Genomic DNA, 20798 nt, shown 5'->3' on the forward strand with positions numbered 1-20798 from the left:
AACTCAAATTCTGACTTCAATAGCAAGGAAAGAGAATAACAACAAATATCTGATTTTGATAAAAAGACAATTTAAATATTTATCTGAAAAGGTTATTTTCTGCCTTTTTAGGTGATTTTGTTGAAAGAAACAGAAAAAGTGAAGGGTATACTTGTAAAACTACTTTTGAATGTTGAATATGTTATTGCAGTTCTATTAAGCCACATACTAATGGTGAATTTGAGTTTATTTGAATGAAAATTTGCTTGCATTTGTATTCAATAAAGAAAAAGATAATTTGCAAATCTGAAGGTGCGGTTCTTCCATTTCAGGAACAAATCCTAAATTTAGATTCTTTTCCTCCTTTATTCTTTGAGAGTAAAGGACGAGGTTAGTTTATTTGTTCCACTCCCTTGGCTGTGAGTGTGTGTTCCCTGGATATTCGCCATGACTACAACAATCAGGTATCTGGGAGCACATCACTACAGTCCAGCCGAGAGGGGTGGTAACAATATCACTCTCAAAGGGTTCAATTAAATTGTCCATGTAACTCTCTAATAAAATTATATCTGAAACAAAATTATTTACTGCCACCGTTAGGTCCCAAAGCACCTTCTAGATGGTATTCAATGTAACCTCCACGGGAGCCAAAAACTCCAAGTTGATTTCTCTTAGGTGTTTAGGAGTGGTTCCGCCGATTCGGGTTCTGCTGTAAACGTCCTCCGTTTCAGCATATGCCTCTAACTCACTCCTCCACTCCTTTGGACATGGTGATTGAATAATTCGGGAGTGATGGAGTTGTTTTTTCCAGGTCCAAGAACGTCGACGCTCCTTCGCCGGCGCTAATCAAAGGACTCGCCAACCCTTTCATCTGTGGGCAGTTCGTTGCGCAGCGGTCCTGCACTTGCTGCTCAGGGGACAAAACGCTGGCCATCGGCAGCTGACCGCCAGTTGTCCCCTTCCTCTCAGTTAAGGTAACTGCAATTGCAACCTCAGAGGGCAGCTGGGCCGTTGGGCATACGAACTTCAGGTCACCATCTTACCACTCTCCCAGTTTGGGACACTCTTTGTCTGGTTTCTCCTCAGAGGCCTGTCTGATATGGGTAACCCTTCATCATAGCCCTCTGAGTCATTGAAACACAGAAGCCTCTCCAGCACTACAAGGTGGTGTCCCTTCGGAGGGTATTTTGATGAGCAAGTGAAAATTTTATTCACTCAGTGCATGTAAAAGGTTTCTTTCCACTGTGGATCAGTTCATGTTTTTTCAAGTATGATGAACAAGTGAAACTTTTATTACACTCAGAGCATGTAAAAGGTTTCTGTCCACTGTGGATCATTTGATGAGTTTTCAGGTATGCTGACTGAGTAAAACTTTTATTACACTCAGTACATGTAAAAGGTTTCTTTCCACTGTGGATCATTTGATGAGTTTTCAGATATGAAGAAGAACTAAAGCTTTTATTACACTCAGAGCATGTAAAAGGTTTCTTTCCACTGTGAATCATTTGATGAGTTTTCAGATATGAAGAAGAACTAAAGCTTTTATTACACTCAGAGCATGTAAAAGGTTTCTTTCCACTGTGGCTCATTTGATGACATTTTAAGCGTGATGAACAAGTGAAACCTTTATTACACTCAGAGCACGTAAAAGGTTTCCTTCCACTGTGAATCATCTGATGCCTATTAAGCCGTGATGGATCAATGAAACGTTTACCACACAATGTACATGTAAAAGGTTTCTTTCCACTGTGGATCATTTGATGAGCTTTCAGGTGTGATGACTGAGAAAATCTTTTATTACACTCAGAGCATGTAAAAGGTTTCTTTCCACTGTGGATCATTTGATGAGCTTTCAGGTGTGATGACTGAGTAAAACTTTTATTACACTCAGAGCATGTAAAAGGTTTCTTTCCACTGTGAATCATTTGATGAGTTTTCAGGTGTGATGACTGAGTAAAACTTTTATTACACTCAGAGCATGTAAAAGGTTTCTTTCCACTGTGGATCATTTGATGAGCTTTCAGGTGTGATGACTGAGTAAATCTTTTATTACACTCAGAGCATGTAAAAGGTTTCTTTCCACCGTGGATCAGTTGATGAATTTTCAGGTATGATGATAAAGTGAAAGTTTTATTACACTCAGAGCATGTAAAAGGTTTCTTTCCACTGTGAATCATTTGATGAGTTTTCAGGTGTGATGACTGAGTAAAACTTTTATTACACTCAGAGCATGTAAAAGGTTTCTTTCCACCGTGGATCAGTTGATGAATTTTCAGGTATGATGATAAAGTGAAAGTTTTATTACACTCAGAGCATGTAAAAGGTTTCTTTCCACTGTGAATCATTTGATGAGTTTTCAGGTGTGATGACTGAGTAAAACTTTTATTACACTCAGAGCATGTAAAAGGTTTCTTTCCACCGTGGATCAGTTGATGAATTTTCAGGTATGATGATAAAGTGAAAGTTTTATTACACTCAGAGCATGTTAAAGGTTTCTTTCCACTGTGGATCAGTTGATGAGTTTTCAGGTGTGATGACTGAGTAAAACTTTTATTACACTCAGAGCATGTAAAAGGTTTCTTTCCACTGTGGATCAGTTGATGAATTTTCAGGTATGAAGAAGAACCAAAGCTTTTATTACACTCAGTACATGTAAAAGGTTTCTTTCCACTGTGGATCATTTGATGAGCTTTCAGGTGTGATGACTGAGAAAATCTTTTATTACACTCAGAGCATGTAAAAGGTTTCTTTCCACTGTGGCTCATTTGATGAACTTTCAAGTGTGATAAACAAATGAAACTTTTATTACACTCAGAGCATGTAAAAGGTTTCTTTCCACTGTGAATCATTTGATGAGTTTTCAGGTGTGATGACTGAGTAAAACTTTTATTACACTCAGTACATGTAAAAGGTTTCTTTCCACTGTGGATCATTCGATGAAGTTTTAAGCGTGATGAACAAGTGAAACCTTTATTACACTCAGTGCATGTAAAAGGTTTCTTTCCCCTGTGGATCATTTGATGAGTTTTCAGATATGAAGAAGAACTAAAGCTTTTATTACAATCAGAGCATGTAAAAGGTTTCTTTCCACTGTGGATCATTTGATGAAGTTTTAAGCGTGATGAACAAGTGAAACCTTTATTACACTCAGAGCATGTAAAAGGTTTCTTTCCACTGTGAATCATTTGATGAGTTTTCAGGTGTGATGACCGAGTAAAGCTTTTATTACACTCAGTACATGTAAAATGTTTAATTCCACTGTGAATGTTTTGGTGAATTTTCAGATTTGATGACCTGGTGAAACTTTTATTACACTCAGCACATGTAAAGGGTGTCTTTCCATCGTGGATCAGTTGATGGTTTTTCAGATGTCCTAGCTGAATGAAACTTTTACCGCATTCAACACATAAAAGGTTTCTTTCCACTGTGGCTCATTCGATGAAGTTTTAAGCGTGATGAACAAGTGAAACTTTTATTACAATCAGTGCATGTAAAAGGTTTCTTTCCACTGTGGATCATTTGATGAGTTTTCAAGGACGAAGAAGAACTAAAGCTTTTATTACAATCAGTGCATGTAAAAGGTTTCTTTCCACTGTGGATCATTTGGTGAATTTTCAGGTATGAAGAAGAACTAAAGCTTTTATTACACTCAGAGCATGTAAAAGGTTTCTTTCCACTGTGGATCATTTGATGAGTTTTCAGGTGTGATGACTGCGTAAAACTTTTATTACACTCAGAGCATGTAAAAGGTTTCTTTCCACCGTGGATCAGTTGATGAATTTTCAGGTATGATGATGAAGTGAAAGTTTTATTACAATCAGTGCATGTAAAAGCTTTCTTTCCACTGTGGATCATTTGATGAGTTTTCAAGGACGAAGAAGAACTAAAGCTTTTATTACACTCAGAGCATGTAAAAGGTTTCTTTCCACTGTGGATCATTTGATGAAGTTTTAAGCGTGATGAACAAGTGAAACCTTTATTACACTCAGAGCATGTAAAAGGTTTCTTTCCACTGTGAATCATTTGATGAGTTTTCAGGTGTGATGACTGAGTAAAACTTTTATTACACTCAGAGCATGTAAAAGGTTTCTTTCCACTGTGGATCAGTTGATGAATTTTCAGGTATGATGATGAAGTGAAAGTTTTATTACACGCAGTGCATGTAAAAGGTTTCTTTCCACTGTGGATCATTTGATGAGCTTTCAGGTGTGATAACTGAGTAAAACTTTTATTACACTCAGAGCATGTAAAAGGTTTCTTTCCACCGTGGATCAGTTGATGAATTTTCAGGTATGATGATAAAGTGAAAGTTTTATTACACTCAGAGCATGTAAAAGGTTTCTTTCCACTGTGGATCAGTTGATGAATTTTCAGGTATGATGATAAAGTGAAAGTTTTATTACACTCAGAGCATGTAAAAGGTTTCTTTCCACTGTGGATCAGTTGATGAATTTTCAGGTATGATGATGAAGTGAAAGTTTTATTACACTCAGAGCATGTAAAAGGTTTCTTTCCACTGTGAATCATTTGATGAGTTTTCAGGTGTGATGACTGAGTAAAACTTTTATTACACTCAGAGCATGTAAAAGGTTTCTTTCCACTGTGGATCAGTTGATGAATTTTCAGGTATGATGATAAAGTGAAAGTTTTATTACACTCAGAGCATGTAAAAGGTTTCTTTCCACTGTGGATCAGTTGATGAATTTTCAGGTATGATGATGAAGTGAAAGTTTTATTACACTCAGAGCATGTAAAAGGTTTCTTTCCACTGTGAATCATTTGATGAGTTTTCAGGTGTGATGACTGAGTAAAACTTTTATTACACTCAGAGCATGTAAAAGGTTTCTTTCCACTGTGGATCAGTTGATGAATTTTCAGGTATGAAGAAGAACCAAAGCTTTTATTACACTCAGTACATGTAAAAGGTTTCTTTCCACTGTGGATCATTTGATGAATTTTCAGGTATGATGATGAAGTGAAAGTTTTATTACACGCAGTGCATGTAAAAGGTTTCTTTCCACTGTGGATCATTTGATGAGCTTTCAGGTGTGATGACTGAGTAAATCTTTTATTACACTCAGAGCATGTAAAAGGTTTCTTTCCACCGTGGATCAGTTGATGAATTTTCAGGTATGATGATGAAGTGAAAGTTTTATTACACTCAGCGCATGTAAAAGGATTCTTTCCACTGTGGGTCATTTGATGCATTTTCAGTTGCGACTTATCACTGAAACATTTACCACATTCAGTACATGTAAATGGTTTCTGTCCACTGTGAATTATTTGGTGCCGTTTCAGAATTGAGAACAAACTGAAAGTTTGACCACACTCAGTACATGGAAAGGTTTTCTTTCTGCTGCGGATGATTTTGTGCGCTTTCAGATATGATGAAGTAGTGAAACTCTTATTACACTCAGTACAAGGAAAGAGTCTCTTTCTGATGTGCTTCATGTTTCCAGTGTGTGTCCTTTGGTGTGTAATTAATGATTTCCGATGACAAAATCTTTTGCTACATTTGTTACATGAAAATGACATACGTTCAGCATGAATTCTCTGGTTTAATTTCAAATTTATGTTCTGTTTGAAAGTCTTTTCACACTGAGAACATGAAAAAGATCTCTCCCTACTATCGGTTCTCTTATCCAATAAGAAATGCTCAATCTGATTGAAGATTATTCCACAGCTGTCACACACAGAAGGTTTATTCCCTTTCCTCTCTTCTTGGGGGAGTTTAGAAGGCTCTGGATCACTGTTACTATCCTGGAAGGGACCCTTGGTTCTCAAGTGTCTCTGGTGCTGAGGGAGGTCTGTGAGATCCCTGTCACTTCTTTCACACTCAGTAATTCCACAAGGTGTTTCTCCAGCTTGGTCTCTCTCCTCCTTCTCCAGCTCCTGCTGATGATTCCTCGGGTGTCTCCTCTCCATCCTTTGGGAAATATTCCGATCGTCATTTCCTTCCGTTTGTATAACAGATTCTTCTTGATTCTGCTCTCGCTTGAGCTCCTGTTCAGCCTCATTAACTGTTGGGATATGAAAAGAAAGACATTAATTACGTATTACTTCTACAGAAAGCTACTACTGATCAAGGAAGAGAATTTTCTGCGCCAGTGCATCAGACGCACCAAAACTGGCAGGAATGTGAAAAAGTGCACCAAGCACCCCTTCTATAATGTTGCATCTAAGTGTTATAGCATGTAAATACAAGGGGGGGAGGGGTAAACATGACAGAACCCACGAGGGAGGGAGCGATGCTGGATCTGGTGCTCACAAATGGGGATAGTGTGTCAAATGACCGAGTGTGTGCCCACCTGGGCAGCAGTGACCATGAAACAGTTTGATTTGATATGACAGCTGGAGGGCAGCCACTCAAAACTCAAAGTCCTGGATTTCAAGGATGCTGACTTTAGTAAAATGGGGGAATACCTGAGGAAGGAGCTGATGGGCTGGGAGGACAAACGAGAAGTGGAAGGACAGTGGTCCAGGCTGAAAGAAGCTATAAACAGGGCCACAAACCTTTACGTAAGGAGAGTAAATAAAAGCAAGAGAAAAAGGAAACCGATATGGTTCTCCAAGCAAGTGGCTGAGCAAATAAAGGCTAAAGAGTTGGCGTTCCAAAAATACAGAAAAACTCAAGAAGAGGAACACGGAGAGGAATACCGGATGAAACAGAAAGAAGCCAAGAGAGAGATACGTCTGGCGAAAGCACAAGCGGAAGAACAAATGGCTAGAAATGTAAGGAGGGGTGACAAAAATTTCTTCAGGTATATTAGTGAAAGGAGAATGACTAAAAAGGGAATTGTGAGACTAAAAGATACTGAGAACCGCTATGTAGATAATGATGAAGAAAAAGCAAATTTGCTAAATAGATACTTCTGTTCTGTTTTCACTGAAGAAAATCCTGGAGAAGGACCACGATTGACTGGCAAAAGTACATATGAGAATGGAGTGGACATAGTATCGTTTACGGAAGAGAGTGTGTATGAACAACTTGAAAATCCAAAGGTGGACAAAGCCATGGGACCAGACGGGATCCACCCCGGATACTGAGGGAGCTCAGAGAGGTTCTGGCGGGTCCCTCTTAAAGATTTGTTTAATAAATCCTTGGAGACGGGAGAGGTTCGATGGGATTGGAGAACGGCAGATGTGGTCCCTCTTCACAGAAGTGGTGATAGAAGCTAGAAACTACAGGCCGGTAAGCCTCACTTCGGTTATTGGAAAAGTAATGGAAGTGACGCTGAAGGAAAGGACAGTGAATTTCCTGGAAGCCAATAAGTTGCAAGATCCGAGACAACGTGGTTTTACCAAACGTAAATCGTGCCAAACGAATCTCATTGAATTCTTTGACTGGGTGACCGGAGAATTGAATCAGGGATGTGCTATGGACGTAATCTACTTAGATTTCAGCAAAGCTTTTGACACGGTTCCCCACAGAAGGCTCTTGAATAAACTTGACAGGCTGAAGATAGGACCCGACGTGGTGAACTGGATTAAGAACTGGTTGACGGACAAACGCCATAGGGTGGTGGTTAATGGAATTCGCTCGGATGAGGGAAAGGTGAGTAGTGGGGTGCTTCAAGGATCGGTGCTGGGGACAATTCTGTTCAATGTATTTGTGAGTGACATTGCCGAAGGGTTAGAAGGTAAAGTTTGCCTTTTTGCGGATGATACTAAGATTTGTAACAGAGTGGACACCCAGGAGGGAGTGGAAAACATGAAAAAGGATCTGCAGAAGCTAGAAGAATGGTCTAAGGTCAATGCGAAGTAGAAATCCACGGGAGACGTATGCGTTAGGTGATGAGAGTCTGATATGTACTCTCAGAGAGGGATCTTGGGGTGATAGTATCTGAGGATCTGAAGGCGACAAAACAGTGTGACAAGGCGGTGGCCGTAGCTAGAAGGTTGCTAGGCTGTATAGAGAGAGGTGTGATCAGCAGAAGAAAGGAGGTGTTGATGCCCCTGTATAAGTCGTTGGTGAGGCCCCACCTGGCGTATTGTGTTCAGTTTTGGAGGCTGTATCTTGTTAAGGATGTACAAAGAATTGAAGCTGTGCAAAGAAAAGCTACGAGAATGGTATGGGATTTGCGTTACAAGACGTATGAAAGGAGAAACAGGGGTGATATGATACAGCCGTTCAAATATTTGAAAGGTATTAATCCGCAAACCAACCTTTTCCAGAGATGGGAAGGCAGTAGAACTAGAGGACATGAAATGAGATTGAAGGTGGGCAGACTCAAGAAAAATGTCAGGAAGTATTTTTTCACGGAGAGTGGTGGATACTTGGAATGCCCTCCTGCCGGAGGTGGTGGAGATGAAAACGGTAACAGAATTCAAAAATGCGTGGGATAAACATAAAGGAATCCTGTTCAGAAGGAATGGATCCTCAGAAGCTTAGCGGAGATTGGGTGGCAGAGCCCATGGTGGAGGCAGGGCTAGTGGTTGGGAGGCAAGGCTAGTGCTGGGCAGACTTCTACGGTCTGTGCCCTGAAAATGGCAGATACAACTCAAGGTCATATATACACATAAAGTAGCACATATGACTTAATCTTCTTGGGCAGACTGGGTGGACCGTACAGGTCTTTCTCTGCTGTCACCGTCATCTACTATGATATTGTCCTGGTGTTACAGAATATGATAACTGGAGGTGTGCTGTTATTGAATTACCAACCAATTTCATAAGTGAAAAATATGCACATGCTTTTGAAAAGGGCAAACTCCATGATATGAAGAGCCTGTGGGAGTCTCTGAAATTATAAGCCAATTGTGTGCAAGACCTGCAGAAACTGGGTAATTTTCTCTGTTAAATAGTAGAAAAGGATTTTCTATAAACAAATAATGTTGTTTTGTAACCTTCCTGTGTTTCAATAATTGTTTAGGGTTTTTTGGTCATACAAAGAGGAGAAAGGAATGACCTGCTTCGGTCCTATCCAGCTATGGAAAGGGTTGAAATTTCTGGCTATTTTCATGGTGTCACAGACCAGGGGGCCGAACCTGACTGATTCTCTCTAGAAACTGTTGAAAATCCTCCAAGAAATAGTGGGTGTGGAGGATAACCAACTCATTGGCACACACAGAAGTTTCAATCTTTGTGGAAAATCAAATGTTGAAAAGAGCAGGAACAAAGACTGATGATCCTTGTCATGACCTAGAACCTTCCTCTCTAACTAACACATGGAAACAGCAGTTAATGATGATTTCTTGTATTACTCTTATCATGTGTTGATCCTGGAGACAATTCTGCAGCTTCGCAGTGTCAAAAGCCCAGGAAAGGCCAATGAACACAGTATCACACTTTTGATTGGTCTCAGCAGCTACTTTGATACACTGTGTTACAGCCAGGACCTGAGCATTTTCAGCCTCAATGCAAGAACTGGAGGAAAATCTCTCTAGGAGGAATCTTGTAGGACACACAGGAAGCTCTTAGGAGTGCCTCAGTCCTGCCCTCACACTGTCATCTTAAGACAGAGAGCATGGCCAAGAGAAACCTTGATCACATCTGGAAGTTTCAGAAGTGGAGGAGATACAGAAAATATCTCCAATTACTTTTAATAAATCAGATGCTGTTCCTCTTTTAAAATGCAGACAAAGCAATTCTTACCTAGGGAGATCAGGGTCTCATAATTGTCCTTCATCACCTCCCTGTAAAGCTCCTTCTGCCCTTCATCTAAATACTCCCACTCCTCCTGGGAGAAAGAGACAGTGATGTCCTCAAACGTCACCCACATCTGAAACAAGAACCAGAAACTCACTCAGGGACATGTGGAGGTGCTCAGAATGCATTCGATTTCAGCTAGTTTTATTCGTCTATCATTTGGGGGATGATTTTAGAATGCCGGTGCTGTCAAGCCTCTTAAGACTTGTTTAACTGTAAAATCTCAATACCTGAAGTCTCTATATTTTCTGAAGTTTCTTTTATTGAATAAAACACAGATACTCAGTCAGATGTTCAGCAGTGTTGCCCCAGGGCACAGAGACTCCCTAATTCTGAGAGCTGTATCAGTGATTGGAGATAGAAATCTGAAGAGCGCCAGGTTTATTGCAGAGGTGGGGAGATAGTTGAACAGGTAGAAGTAGCTCAGAGCTGGGTGACTGGAGAGTGCAATATCTCATTAAGAGGATATATTCAAGGTAAAAAAAAAACCAAGTTCTTTCCAAGGAGTGAAGCAGGAGAAGTGCTGTCTGAAGCAAGATGGAGAATGCCTCATGGAGAGAGAGAGACGGGGAGGTCAAGAAGGTTCACACAAGCCCAGGGAGGAGGAGGTAAAGACCAATGGGGACAGAGCCTGCCACCAGGTGGCAAGGGTGGTCCCAGAGGACAGCCCTCGATTGGAAGGAAAGGTCATGCCTGGCTGACCTCTCAGAACAGAGATAGTAAGACTGACCAGGAAATGATAGCAGGTAGACAAAGGAGCCAAGCTTGGCTGAGAAAGAGAGGAGGTCTGGGTAGCAGCACAAACCAATGGTAACAGTTCTAATACAGACAGGCAAGTGTGGCTGCATTGCCTGTGAACTACATTACACACAATGCATTGCTCACGTATCTTTGCAGTGGGAACTGCAGCAATGAGAATCCTTAGAAGTGAGAATGACAGTAAAGGCATTAATCACATTTTAGGGTCACATTATAAACTAGTGCAAGACTGTCAGAGGACAGAACAGGTGCCCTGTGCATATGTAAAGGTAAAATTATGTATAATCATACCTGATAATTTTCTTTCCATTAATCATAGCTGATCAATCCATAGACTGGTGGGTTGTGTCCATCTACCAGCAGGTGGAGATAGAGAGCAAACTTTTGCCTCCCTATATGTGGTCATGTGCTGCCGGAAACTCCTCAGTATGTCGATATCAAAGCTCCATCCGCAGGACTCAGCACTTAGAGAATTACACCCACGAAGGGACACTCTGCCCAGCTCACCACCGCCGAAACGGGGGAGGGGAATTAACCTAGCTCATCCCCACACAAGTGGGGGAGGGGAATCCGTCCAGCTCATCCCCGCGGAGCGGGGGAGGGACACCACACCCGCCGATGCGGGGGGATCTGGCTTATCCTGCAACCGCAACCGCGGGAGGAGCTGACTGACCCTAACACCGCCGAAGCGGGAGGGGTACAAAACTGCCCTACAGCCGCACGAAGCGGGAGGGAGTGCCGGCAGAATTTTAAGTCTCAATCCAGCCCCGTAAAACGGAGGGGAGAGGAATGCAGCAGCTCACTGTAACACAAACTCGTCTTAACTCTTGAAGAATCCAAGTGAAAAAACTTGAACACGAAGTCTTTCTGAAGTAACTGAAGACTGAACTTGAACCTGAAATGCAACCAGAATAAGAACAGTACAGATATCTGGGAGGGGCTATGGATTGATCAGCTATGATTAATGGAAAGAAAATTATCAGGTATGATTATACATAATTTTACCTTCCATATCATCAAGCTGATCAATCCATAGACTGGTGGGATGTACCGAAGCAGTACTCACCCAGGGCGGGACATAGAAATCCCTGACCGCAACACTGAAGCTCCAAACCGGGCCTCCGCCCGAGCAGCCACAGTCAAGCGGTAATGCTTGGAGAATGTATGGGCCGAAGCCCAAGTTGCCGCCTTGCATATCTCTTCCAAGGAGACGGAACCGGCCTCTGCCATCGAGGCCGCCTGAGCTCTTGTGGAGTGAGCCTTCAGCTGGATAGGCGGCACCTTCCCCGCGGCCACATAAGCCGCTGCAATGGCTTCCTTGACCCATCTTGCCACTGTAGGCTTAGCAGCCTGCAGACCCCTACGAGGACCTGCATACAGGACAAACAGATGATCCGATTTCCGGAAATCATTGGTCACTTCCAAGTATCTGATGATGACTCGTCTCACATCCAGATATTTAAGAGCAGAGTACTCCTCTGGGTAGTCCTCCCTACGAAAGGAAGGGAGACAGAGCTGCTGATTCACATGGAAGCGAGAAACAATCTTGGGCAGAAAGGAAGGCACTGTGCGAATAGTCACTCCTGCCTCAGTGAACTGCAGAAAAGGCTCTCGACATGAGAGCGCCTGGAGCTCGGAAACTCTTCTGGCTGAAGTGATAGCCACCAAAAAGACTGCTTTCAACGTCAGGTCTTTCAGAGATGCCCTTGACAAGGGTTCAAACGGCGGCTTCTGCAATGCTCTTAGCACCAGGTTGAGATTCCACGCAGGCACCACTGAGTGCAGAGGAGGGCGCAGGTGATTAACTCCCTTGAGAAAGCGCACCACATCTGGCTGCGAAGCCAGGGAAGCACCCTTCAGGCGGCCCCTGAAGCAAGCCAGAGCCGCTACCTGGACTTTAAGGGAACTGAGCGACAGGCCTTTGTCCAGACCTTCTTGCAGGAACGCCAACACTGAAGAAATTGGAGCAGTGAAAGGAGAAAGTGAGCCTGCTTCACACCACGCTGCAAAGATACGCCAAACCCTGGCGTAAGCAGTAGAAGTAGAGCGCTTCCTCGCTCTCAGCATAGTGGCGATGACCTTGTCTGAGAAGCCCTTCTTCCTCAGACGCTGCCGCTCAATAGCCAGGCCGTAAGACCAAAGGGGGAGGGATCCTCCATCACCACGGGACCCTGATGTAACAGGCCCTGCTCCACTGGCAGCCGCAGAGGATCGTCGACTGAGAGCCTGATCAAGTCCGCATACCAGGGACGTCTGGGCCAATCCGGACCCACCAGGATTACCCTGCCGGGATGCTTTGCCACCCGGTCTAGCACCCTGCCCAACATGGGCCAGGGCGGGAACACATAGAGAAGCTCTTGTGTCGGCCACTGTTGGAGAAGAGCATCTACTCCCAGGGATCGAGGGTCCCGTCCTCTGCTGAAAAAGGGCGGCACTTGGCAATTGGCCGATGACGCCATCAGATCTAGGCTCGGCTGGCCCCAGCGCTTCGTGATGTCCAAGAACGCCTGAGCAGATAGCTGCCACTCTCCGGGCTCCAAGGTATGGCGACTGAGAAAGTCCGCCTTGACATTCATGACTCCGGCAATGTGGGCCGCTGACAGCTGTTCCAGGTTCGCTTCTGCCCACTGGCATAGACTCATAGCCTCCTTGGCTAGAGGGGCGCTCTTGGTACCTCCCTGGCGGTTGACATAGGCCACAGCCGTGGCATTGTCCGACAGGACCCGTACAGGCTTCAACACCAGTACCGGGATGAACTCCAAAAGCGCCAACCGAATGGCTCTGAGTTCCAGGAGGTTGATAGACCACTTGCCTCTGCAGGAGACCAGAGCCCCTGCGCTGTCCTTCCCAAACAGTGGGCTCCCCAGCCCGACAAAGAGGCGTCCGTCGTGACGACAATCCACTCTGGGGTCACCAGAGGCATTCCCGCAGACAACTTGTCTGTCTGCATCCACCAGCTCAGCGCCTTGCGCACTGCTGGATCCAAGGGAAGGCGCACAGCATAATCCTCCGACATCGGAGTCCAGCGCTGCAGCAGAGAGTGTTGAAGTGGTCTCATATGAGCCCTGGCCCAGGGCACTACTTCCATCGTGGCCGTCATAGAGCCCAACAGCTGCACATAGTCCCAAGCCCGAAGAGGAGAGGCTACTAGGAACTGGTCCACCTGAGCCTGAAGTTTGACAATCCGATTGTCTGGCAGGAACACTCTGCCCACTTGGGTGTCGAATCGAACTCCCAGATACTCCAGGGACTGAGTCGGGCGCAGCTGGCTCTTCTCCCAGTTGATGATCCATCCCAGGGAGCTCAAAGAGCAACTACCCGGTCCACAGCTTTGCCGCACTCTGCATAAGAGGGGGCTCGGATCAACCAGTCGTCCAGATAAGGATGGACTTGTACTCCTTCCTTTCGCAGGAAGGCCGCTATGATCCACCATTACTTTGGAAAGGTCCGCGGAGCAGTAGCCAACCCGAAAGGGAGGGCTCTGAACTGGAAGTGTCGGCCCAGGACTGCAAAACGCAGAAAGCGTTGATGAGGAGGCCAGATGGGAATATGCAAGTATGCTTCCTTGATGTCCAAGGATGCCAGGTACTCCCCTGCCTTCACTGCCGCTATAACAGAGCGGAGAGTCTCCATGCGAAAGTGCCGCACTTTCAAGGCCCGATTGACCCCTTTGAGGTCGAGGATAGGCCGGACAGAACCTCCTTTCTTTGGTACCACAAAGTAAATGGAGTAACGCCCCTTGCCAAGCTGACTTTCTGGCACCGAATGACCGCACCCAGGCGGATCAGATTGTCCAAAGTCTGCTGCACTGCCACAGCTTTGACCGGAGACTTGCAGGGAGAGAGTACAAACCCGTCTCTTAAGGGTCGGCAGAACTCTAGCTTGTAGCCGTCTCTGATGACTTCCAGCACCCAAGCGTCTGAAGTTATTGTGGTCCACTCGCCCAGAAACGAGGACAGCCGTCCTCCAATCTGCACTGGGGCGTGGACCAAGACCCCGTCATTGGGTACGAGACCCCTGGGGGAGGACCGGAGGGAGCACCTCCGGGACGGCGGTCTCTGCGAAAGGAATGCTGCTTGGGGGAGAAATTCCTCTTAAAGGAAGAGGGGGCAGAAGAACCCGACCTGCCCGGGCGGTACCGACGGGCTTCCTGAAACCGTCCTCTGGAGGTACCGGGACGAGCACTAGCCCGAGCCCTGACCTCTGGTAACTTCTTGCCCTTAGACGTGCCGAGATCGGTCACGATTTTGTCCAGCTCGACCCCAAAGAGCAGCTTGCCTTTAAAAGGCAATCTAGCCAGGCGGGATTTAGAGGCGTGGTCAGCAGACCAATGTTTCAGCCAAAGCCACCGCCGCGCAGAGACTGTCTGAGCCATGCCTTTAGCTGAGGCTCTCAAGACATCATACAGCAAGTCTGCCAAATAGGCTAAGCCCGATTCCAGGGCCGGCCAATCAGCCCTCAAGGAATGATCCGAGGGGGAAGCCCGCTGCACCATAGTCAGGCACGCCCTGGCCACATAGGAGCCGCAAACTGAGGCCTGCAAACTTAAAGCAGCCGCCTCAAAGGACGACCTTAAGGCCGCCTCCAATCTTCTGTCTTGGGCGTCCTTTAGGGCCGTGCCACCTTCCACCGGCAACGCCGTTTTCTTAGTCACCGCAGTGATTAAAGAATCCACTGTAGGCCACAGATAGGCCTCACGCTCACTCACAGCCAAAGGATAGAGGCGGGACATAGCCCTAGCCACTTTAAGGCTCGCTTCTGGGGCATCCCATTGAGCCGAATTAAGGTGTGCATGGCATCATGCACGTGGAAGGTTCTAGGCGGGCGCTTCGTCCCCAGCATAATGGCAGAGCCAACAGGGGCTGAGGGAGAGACGTCCTCCGGAGAGGAAATCTTCAAAGTGTCCATGGCCTGTAACAACAGGTTGGGTAAATCCTCTGGGCTAAAAAGCCGCGCTGCAGAGGGGTCATCCGCTCCAACCGAGCGGGGATCCGTCTCCTCCAAGGAATCCGCAAAGGACCGTTGGGAGACCTCAGACACGCTGCCCTCATCTACATCGGAGGAGACAAATTCCTCCAAGGCCTGGGAATCAACCCGAGGGCGTTTACCTCTGGGAACCTCAACCTCTTTACCAGACGAGGGAGCAGGGGCAGCGTTGTGCATGAGGAAGGCCTGATGCAGCAGCAAAACAAACTCGGGGGAGAAACCCCCCAGACTGTGCACTTCCGCAGCCTGGGCAACAGCCCTAGACGCACTCTCAACCGGCGCTCGAAATAGCGGGGGAGAGACATGCTGCGCATCCAAAATGGCGTCCGGCGCGAAACTCCGCGAAGGAGCCGCGCGGGAAGAACGGCTCTTAACATTAGCCGGTTTTGTGCCGTCGCCCAAATTAAGGGCGTTCATGGCATTAATGTCTCCAACCTCAAGGGCGGCCCCCGAAGAAGCCGTCCGAGCCGCGTGGCCGGCCAAGATGGCGGAGGCGAGGAGCGGGGGATGGGCGTTTATGGCGGGAAAAACCGCCACGCCGGAGGAAGGACCGGGACATTCATCGGTCACTAAACTGTCACCCATCAAGGGCGAATCAGGCTGTAAAACCCCCGCATCCCCTCTAGAAGCGCTCCAGCGATCCGGGGAGCGACCCTTTGCGCCCTCGCCCTCCGACGCCATATGCCACGAGGAGAAGAATCGGGGAACCCCCTGCCCGCTAGAAAAAGGTAAAATTACCTGCTTGCCGCTCCGAGCTGTAACGAACTGGTGTCCCAGTGAGTAGCTGCAATGAACGTTTAAATAAACGTCAAAATAAACGCCTTTAAAGACGTTTAAAAATTTTTTTTTTTTTTTTTAAACGGAGCCAGCGGGAGGGGGGAGAAAAGGAGGGACCTGGCACCACCAGGTTTGCACTTGCTCAAAAGAGCCCTCAACCCCAGGCCTCAACAAAACCTAAGGATTAGGCTTGGAGGCCTAGCCAGAGCTGCTGCTGTGTGTGACCACCACCTGCTGAGATAGAGAACATACTGAGGAGTTTCCGGCAGCACATGACCACATATAGGGAGGCAAAAGTTTGCTCTCTATCTCCACCTGCTGGTAGATGGACACAACCCACCAGTCTATGGATTGATCAGCTTGATGATATGGAAACACCAAATTACACGTGTAAATCAGCAAACAAGGACTTTAGGAAAGGCGGCTACTTCTACATGGAAGTGGCAGCACAGGGATACGTTACAGAGACATGTTCTGGGTGTGGTTTGGGTGATCCCTCACAGTACATGAGGATTTTTTTATTATATAATGATAATACATATATACAGTGAAAAATTCCCACATTGGCATTATACCTGCATGTCGCCCTGAGGGATGCTGTTCTTTTTTTTTTAACTTATGCTTTTGTAAAATGACTTTGTCTAATATGTGTCCCAGCAAATACACATTTGTTTTTATTTTCACTGTGATATATAGATCTATAGCTCTGTTGTGTTTTCAGAATATCCACAATAAATATGCATGAGAAAGAAGGCCTCCGTTACAGGCAAATGTATTTCAAATCTCTCTCACGCACATGCATTGTGGTAATCCTGAAAATCTAACCCATGCAGAATCCCAAAGAGAAGCGAGATTCCATGCTATCGATTCCCAGGAACAAGCGGTGGCTTCCCCCATGACTATCTCAACAGCAGACTATGGACTTTTCCTCCAGAAACTCACCTAAACCTTATTAAGCCCAGATATCCTAACTGCTGTTACAAGCTGAAGCCAAACAGTTAACCAAGACAAACGACTTGGGATTTTTATTTTTTTTTTTGGTGGGGGGGGGGGGGGGGGGGGGGAGACGATGACATATAAATATTAAACAAAGCGTGGACAAGGCATAACCTTGTGGAACTCCTCTTAAAAACAGAAACAGATCTTGACACCCCCTCCACTTTGAACCAAATAAATCCCGCTCTGACAAAAAAAAGGCAAACCAATCATAGACCAAACCCCCTATACCCAACATAAGCCACCTCTTCAAAAGAATATTGCCATCAACAGAATCAAAAGCAGACGACACATCTAAAGAAATCAAACAATAACTTTGGTTCTGATCTATCCCTCTCCGCAATGAATCCAAAATCGAGATCAGCAAAGTCTCTATGCTACTGGTTTTCTAAACCCATATTGAAACCTGTGCAAACAACATTTTCTTCCACAAACGCCTCAAGATGCGTTAAAACAACCTTCTCAATAACCCTTCCCAAAAATGGGACAACAGAAAAAGGTCTATAACTACTCATACTTTTAGGATTCAATTTCTCATTCTTTAACAATAGTTTTACTGTAGCTTACTCACAAGCAGCTGGCAGCCGATCTTCACTAAAGGACTAATTCACAAGACATGATAACGGTAAAGCGAGTTTACTTGCCATTTGAGGGATTACACCTGAACAGCAAGGGTCCCCATACAGACCCAATTGGCAAAATCATCGAGACACCCCGGGTCATTTCCTGCAACCCTTCCTCATCAAACTCAACCCATTTCAACTCAAGAACGTGGACACCCTCCCCCCCCCCCCCCCCCCAACTCCATCCCTTGATCACCACAAGTTCTCACTCCCTTAACTAACAGAACCATCTTCTCCATCAAGTAATCCGCCTATGCCATGGCATCCGGTCCCCTTTTCATGTGCTTATCTTCATAACCATTAATCAAATATTTCACAGTATGATACAACTCCTGCGGCCTATTCAACGCCTCCCAAACCCAATTATGAAGCATATAAGCAGATAAGCACCGCCATACTGGGAAAAGACCAAAGGTCCATCAAGCCCTGCATCCTGTCTCTGACAGCGGCCAATCCAGGCTTTAAGAACCCGGCAAAAAAACCCCAATATATATATATATATATATAATAATGTTCAATGGACTTTTCCTTCAGGAATCTGTCCAAACCCCCCTTAAACTTCGTAAGGCCAGCTGCTGTCACTACATTCTCCGGTAACGAGTTCCAGAATCCAACTACACACTGAGTAAAGAAAAACTTTCTCCTATTTGTTTTAAATCTGCCATATTCTAGCTTCATCTTGTGTCCCTTGGTTCTATTATTTTTGAAAGTGTAAACAAATGCTTCATATCTGTCAGCTCTACTCCGCTCATTATCTTGTAGACTTCTATCATATCACCCCTCAGCCGCCTTTTCTCCAAGCTGAAGAGCCCTAACCATCTTAGCCTTTCCTCATAGGGAAGTCGTTCCATCCCTTTTAGAGGTATATAAAATAATGAGTGGCGTGGAACAGGTGGATGCGAAGCGTCTGTTCACGCTTTCCAAAAATACTAGGACTAGGGGCATGCGATGAAACTACAGTGTAGTAAATTTAAAACAATCAGAGAAAATCTTTCTTCACCCAACGCATAATTAAACTCTGGAATTCGTTGCCGGAGAACGTGGTGAAGGCGGTTAGCTTAGCAGAGTTTAAAAAGGGGTTAGACGGTTTCCTAAAGAACAAGTCCATAAACCACTACTAAATGGACTTGGGAAAAATCCATAATTCCAGGAATAACATGTATAGAATGTTTGTACGTTTGGGAAGCTCACCAGGTGCCCTTGGCCTGGATTGGCCGCTGTCATGGACAGGATGCTGGGCTCGATGGACCCTTGGTCTTTTCCCAGTGTGGCATTACTTATGTACTTATCATTTTTGTTGCCCTTCTCTGCACCTTCTCCAATTCTTTTATATCTTTTTTGAGATGCGGCGACCCGAATTGGACACGATATTTGAGGTGCGGTCGCACCATGCAGCAATACAACGGCATTATAACATCCTCGTGTTTGTTTTCCATCCCTTTCCTAATAATACTCAACATTCTGTGCGCTTTCTTAGCCGCCGCAGCACACTGAGCAGAAGGTTTCAACGTTTATCAACGATGACTCCCAGTCTAGATCTGTGACTCCTAACGCGGAACCTTGCATGACATAGCTGTAATTCGGGTTCCTCTTACCCACATGCACCACTTTGCACTTGTCAACACTGAACTTCATCTGCCACTTGGATGCCCAGTCCCCCAGTCTCGCGAGATCCTCCTGTAATCTTTCACACTCCTCCTGCGACTTGACAACCCTGAATAACTTTGTGTCATCTGCGAATTTAATTACCTCACTAGTTACTCCCATTTCTCGGTCATTTATAAATATGTTAAAAAGCAGCGGTCCCAGCACAGACCCCTGGGGAACCCCGCTAACTACCCTTCTCCATTGAGAATACTGAAAATTTAACCCTACTCTCTGTTTTCTATCTTTTAACCAGTTTTTAATCCACAATAGAAGACTACCCCCTAGCCCATGACTCTCCAGTTTCCTCTGGAGTCTTTCATGAGGTACTTTGTCAAACGCCTTCTGAAAATCCAGATACACAATATCAACCGGCTCACCTTTATCCACATGTTTGTTCACCCCTTCAAAGAAATGTAGTAGATTGGTGAGGCAAGATTTCCCTTCACTAAATCCATGTTGACTTTGTCTCATTAATCCATGCTTTTGAATATGCTCTGTAAATTTGTTATTTATAATAGTCTCTACCATTTTGCCCGGCACCGACATCTATAATTTCCCGGATCTCCTCTGGAACCTTTTTAAAAAATCGGTGTTACATTGGCCATCCTCCAATCTTCCGGTACCACGCTCAATTTTAAAGACAATGACAAAAAGGTGCATCCAGACTTGCGCAGAGTAAGGGTGGGGGAGGAGGGAACATAGAATAACATTATTTGCTGATGATGTGTTGATGTATGTGGTTGATCCAGAACAAACGTTGCCCAAAGTATTGGAAATTTTGGAAGAGTGAGGTGTGTGCAGGATTCAAGGTTAATATGGATAAAGTGAGACATTGGGAGTATCGTTATCCCCGGAGGAGATTTCCTTTTAAATGGGCAAAAAATAAACTCCGGTATTTCGGGAACCACATTCCATGTGACCTTGGTAGGGTGAGCAGTATTAATTATGGCAAGATTGTAGGCCAAATCAGGTCTGAGTTGTCTCGATGGAAGGGGTTGTGGCTGTCTTGGTGGGGTCGTTTGGCAGTGATCAAGATGAATGTTTTACCCACGGTTACTTTTTCTGTTTCAGGCTTTGCCAGTGGAACTCCCTGGAGGAACAATTAAGCAGATTCAGGGACTGATCACACAGTTTATTTGGAATGGGAAACACCCTACATTAGGGAGTCGGGTTATGTGGGGGGGCTCCTGAGAGGGGAGGTAGGGCGGTCCCCGATATTGAATGGTACTATTATGCGGCCCAGATAAGGATGCTTATGGACTGGGAGAGTGAGAATAATAAGCCCAGTAGTCAGGTGGAAAGGTCCTATAGCTCTCATAGGGAGTTCCACTCTTATTTGTGGATTACGGAGGGAGCAGGTGGGGTACTTGAGGGATGGTCCA

At 45.2% G+C, this 20798-nt stretch overlaps 2 protein-coding genes across 6 annotated transcripts in view; both read right to left on the bottom strand.

Moving 5' to 3' along the window:
- Positions 1–1183: 1183 nt before the first annotated feature.
- LOC115479740 (oocyte zinc finger protein XlCOF7.1-like) lies at positions 1184–2744 on the bottom strand. Its single transcript, XM_030218327.1, has 2 exons — positions 2725–2744; positions 1184–2682 (listed from the first exon to the last, which is right to left on the bottom strand). Exons 1-2 carry the CDS (start codon positions 2742–2744, stop codon positions 1191–1193), a joined length of 1512 nt encoding a protein of 503 aa, XP_030074187.1. The 3' UTR covers positions 1184–1190.
- Positions 2745–3834: 1090 nt separating this feature from the next.
- Positions 3835–20798, bottom strand: part of LOC115463418 (oocyte zinc finger protein XlCOF6-like) — a 1170818-nt gene continuing 1153854 nt past the window's right edge. For all 5 annotated transcript variants that reach the window (XM_030193905.1, XM_030193914.1, XM_030193925.1 and 2 more), the window contains exons 2-4: positions 9575–9701; positions 4215–5999; positions 3835–3879 (exon numbers count right to left, since the gene is read on the bottom strand). In XM_030193905.1, the coding sequence (XP_030049765.1) occupies positions 3875–3879; positions 4215–5999; positions 9575–9701 (1917 nt within the window). In that variant the 3' untranslated portion in view covers positions 3835–3874. The remainder of the gene's footprint in view (positions 3880–4214; positions 6000–9574; positions 9702–20798) is intronic.

This window comes from Microcaecilia unicolor, chromosome 1 (genome assembly GCF_901765095.1).
Source record: "Microcaecilia unicolor chromosome 1, aMicUni1.1, whole genome shotgun sequence".
In the NCBI taxonomy this organism is placed as follows: domain Eukaryota; kingdom Metazoa; phylum Chordata; class Amphibia; order Gymnophiona; family Siphonopidae; genus Microcaecilia; species Microcaecilia unicolor.

Coding starts and splice junctions, on each gene's coding strand:
- LOC115479740 (XM_030218327.1), bottom strand. CDS start 2,744: ATGAGCCACAGTGGAAAGAA. Junction 2,683..2,724: donor ATGAGCCACAGTGGAAAGAA/ACCTTTTACATG, acceptor ATTTTCTCAGTC/ATCACACCTGAAAGCTCATC.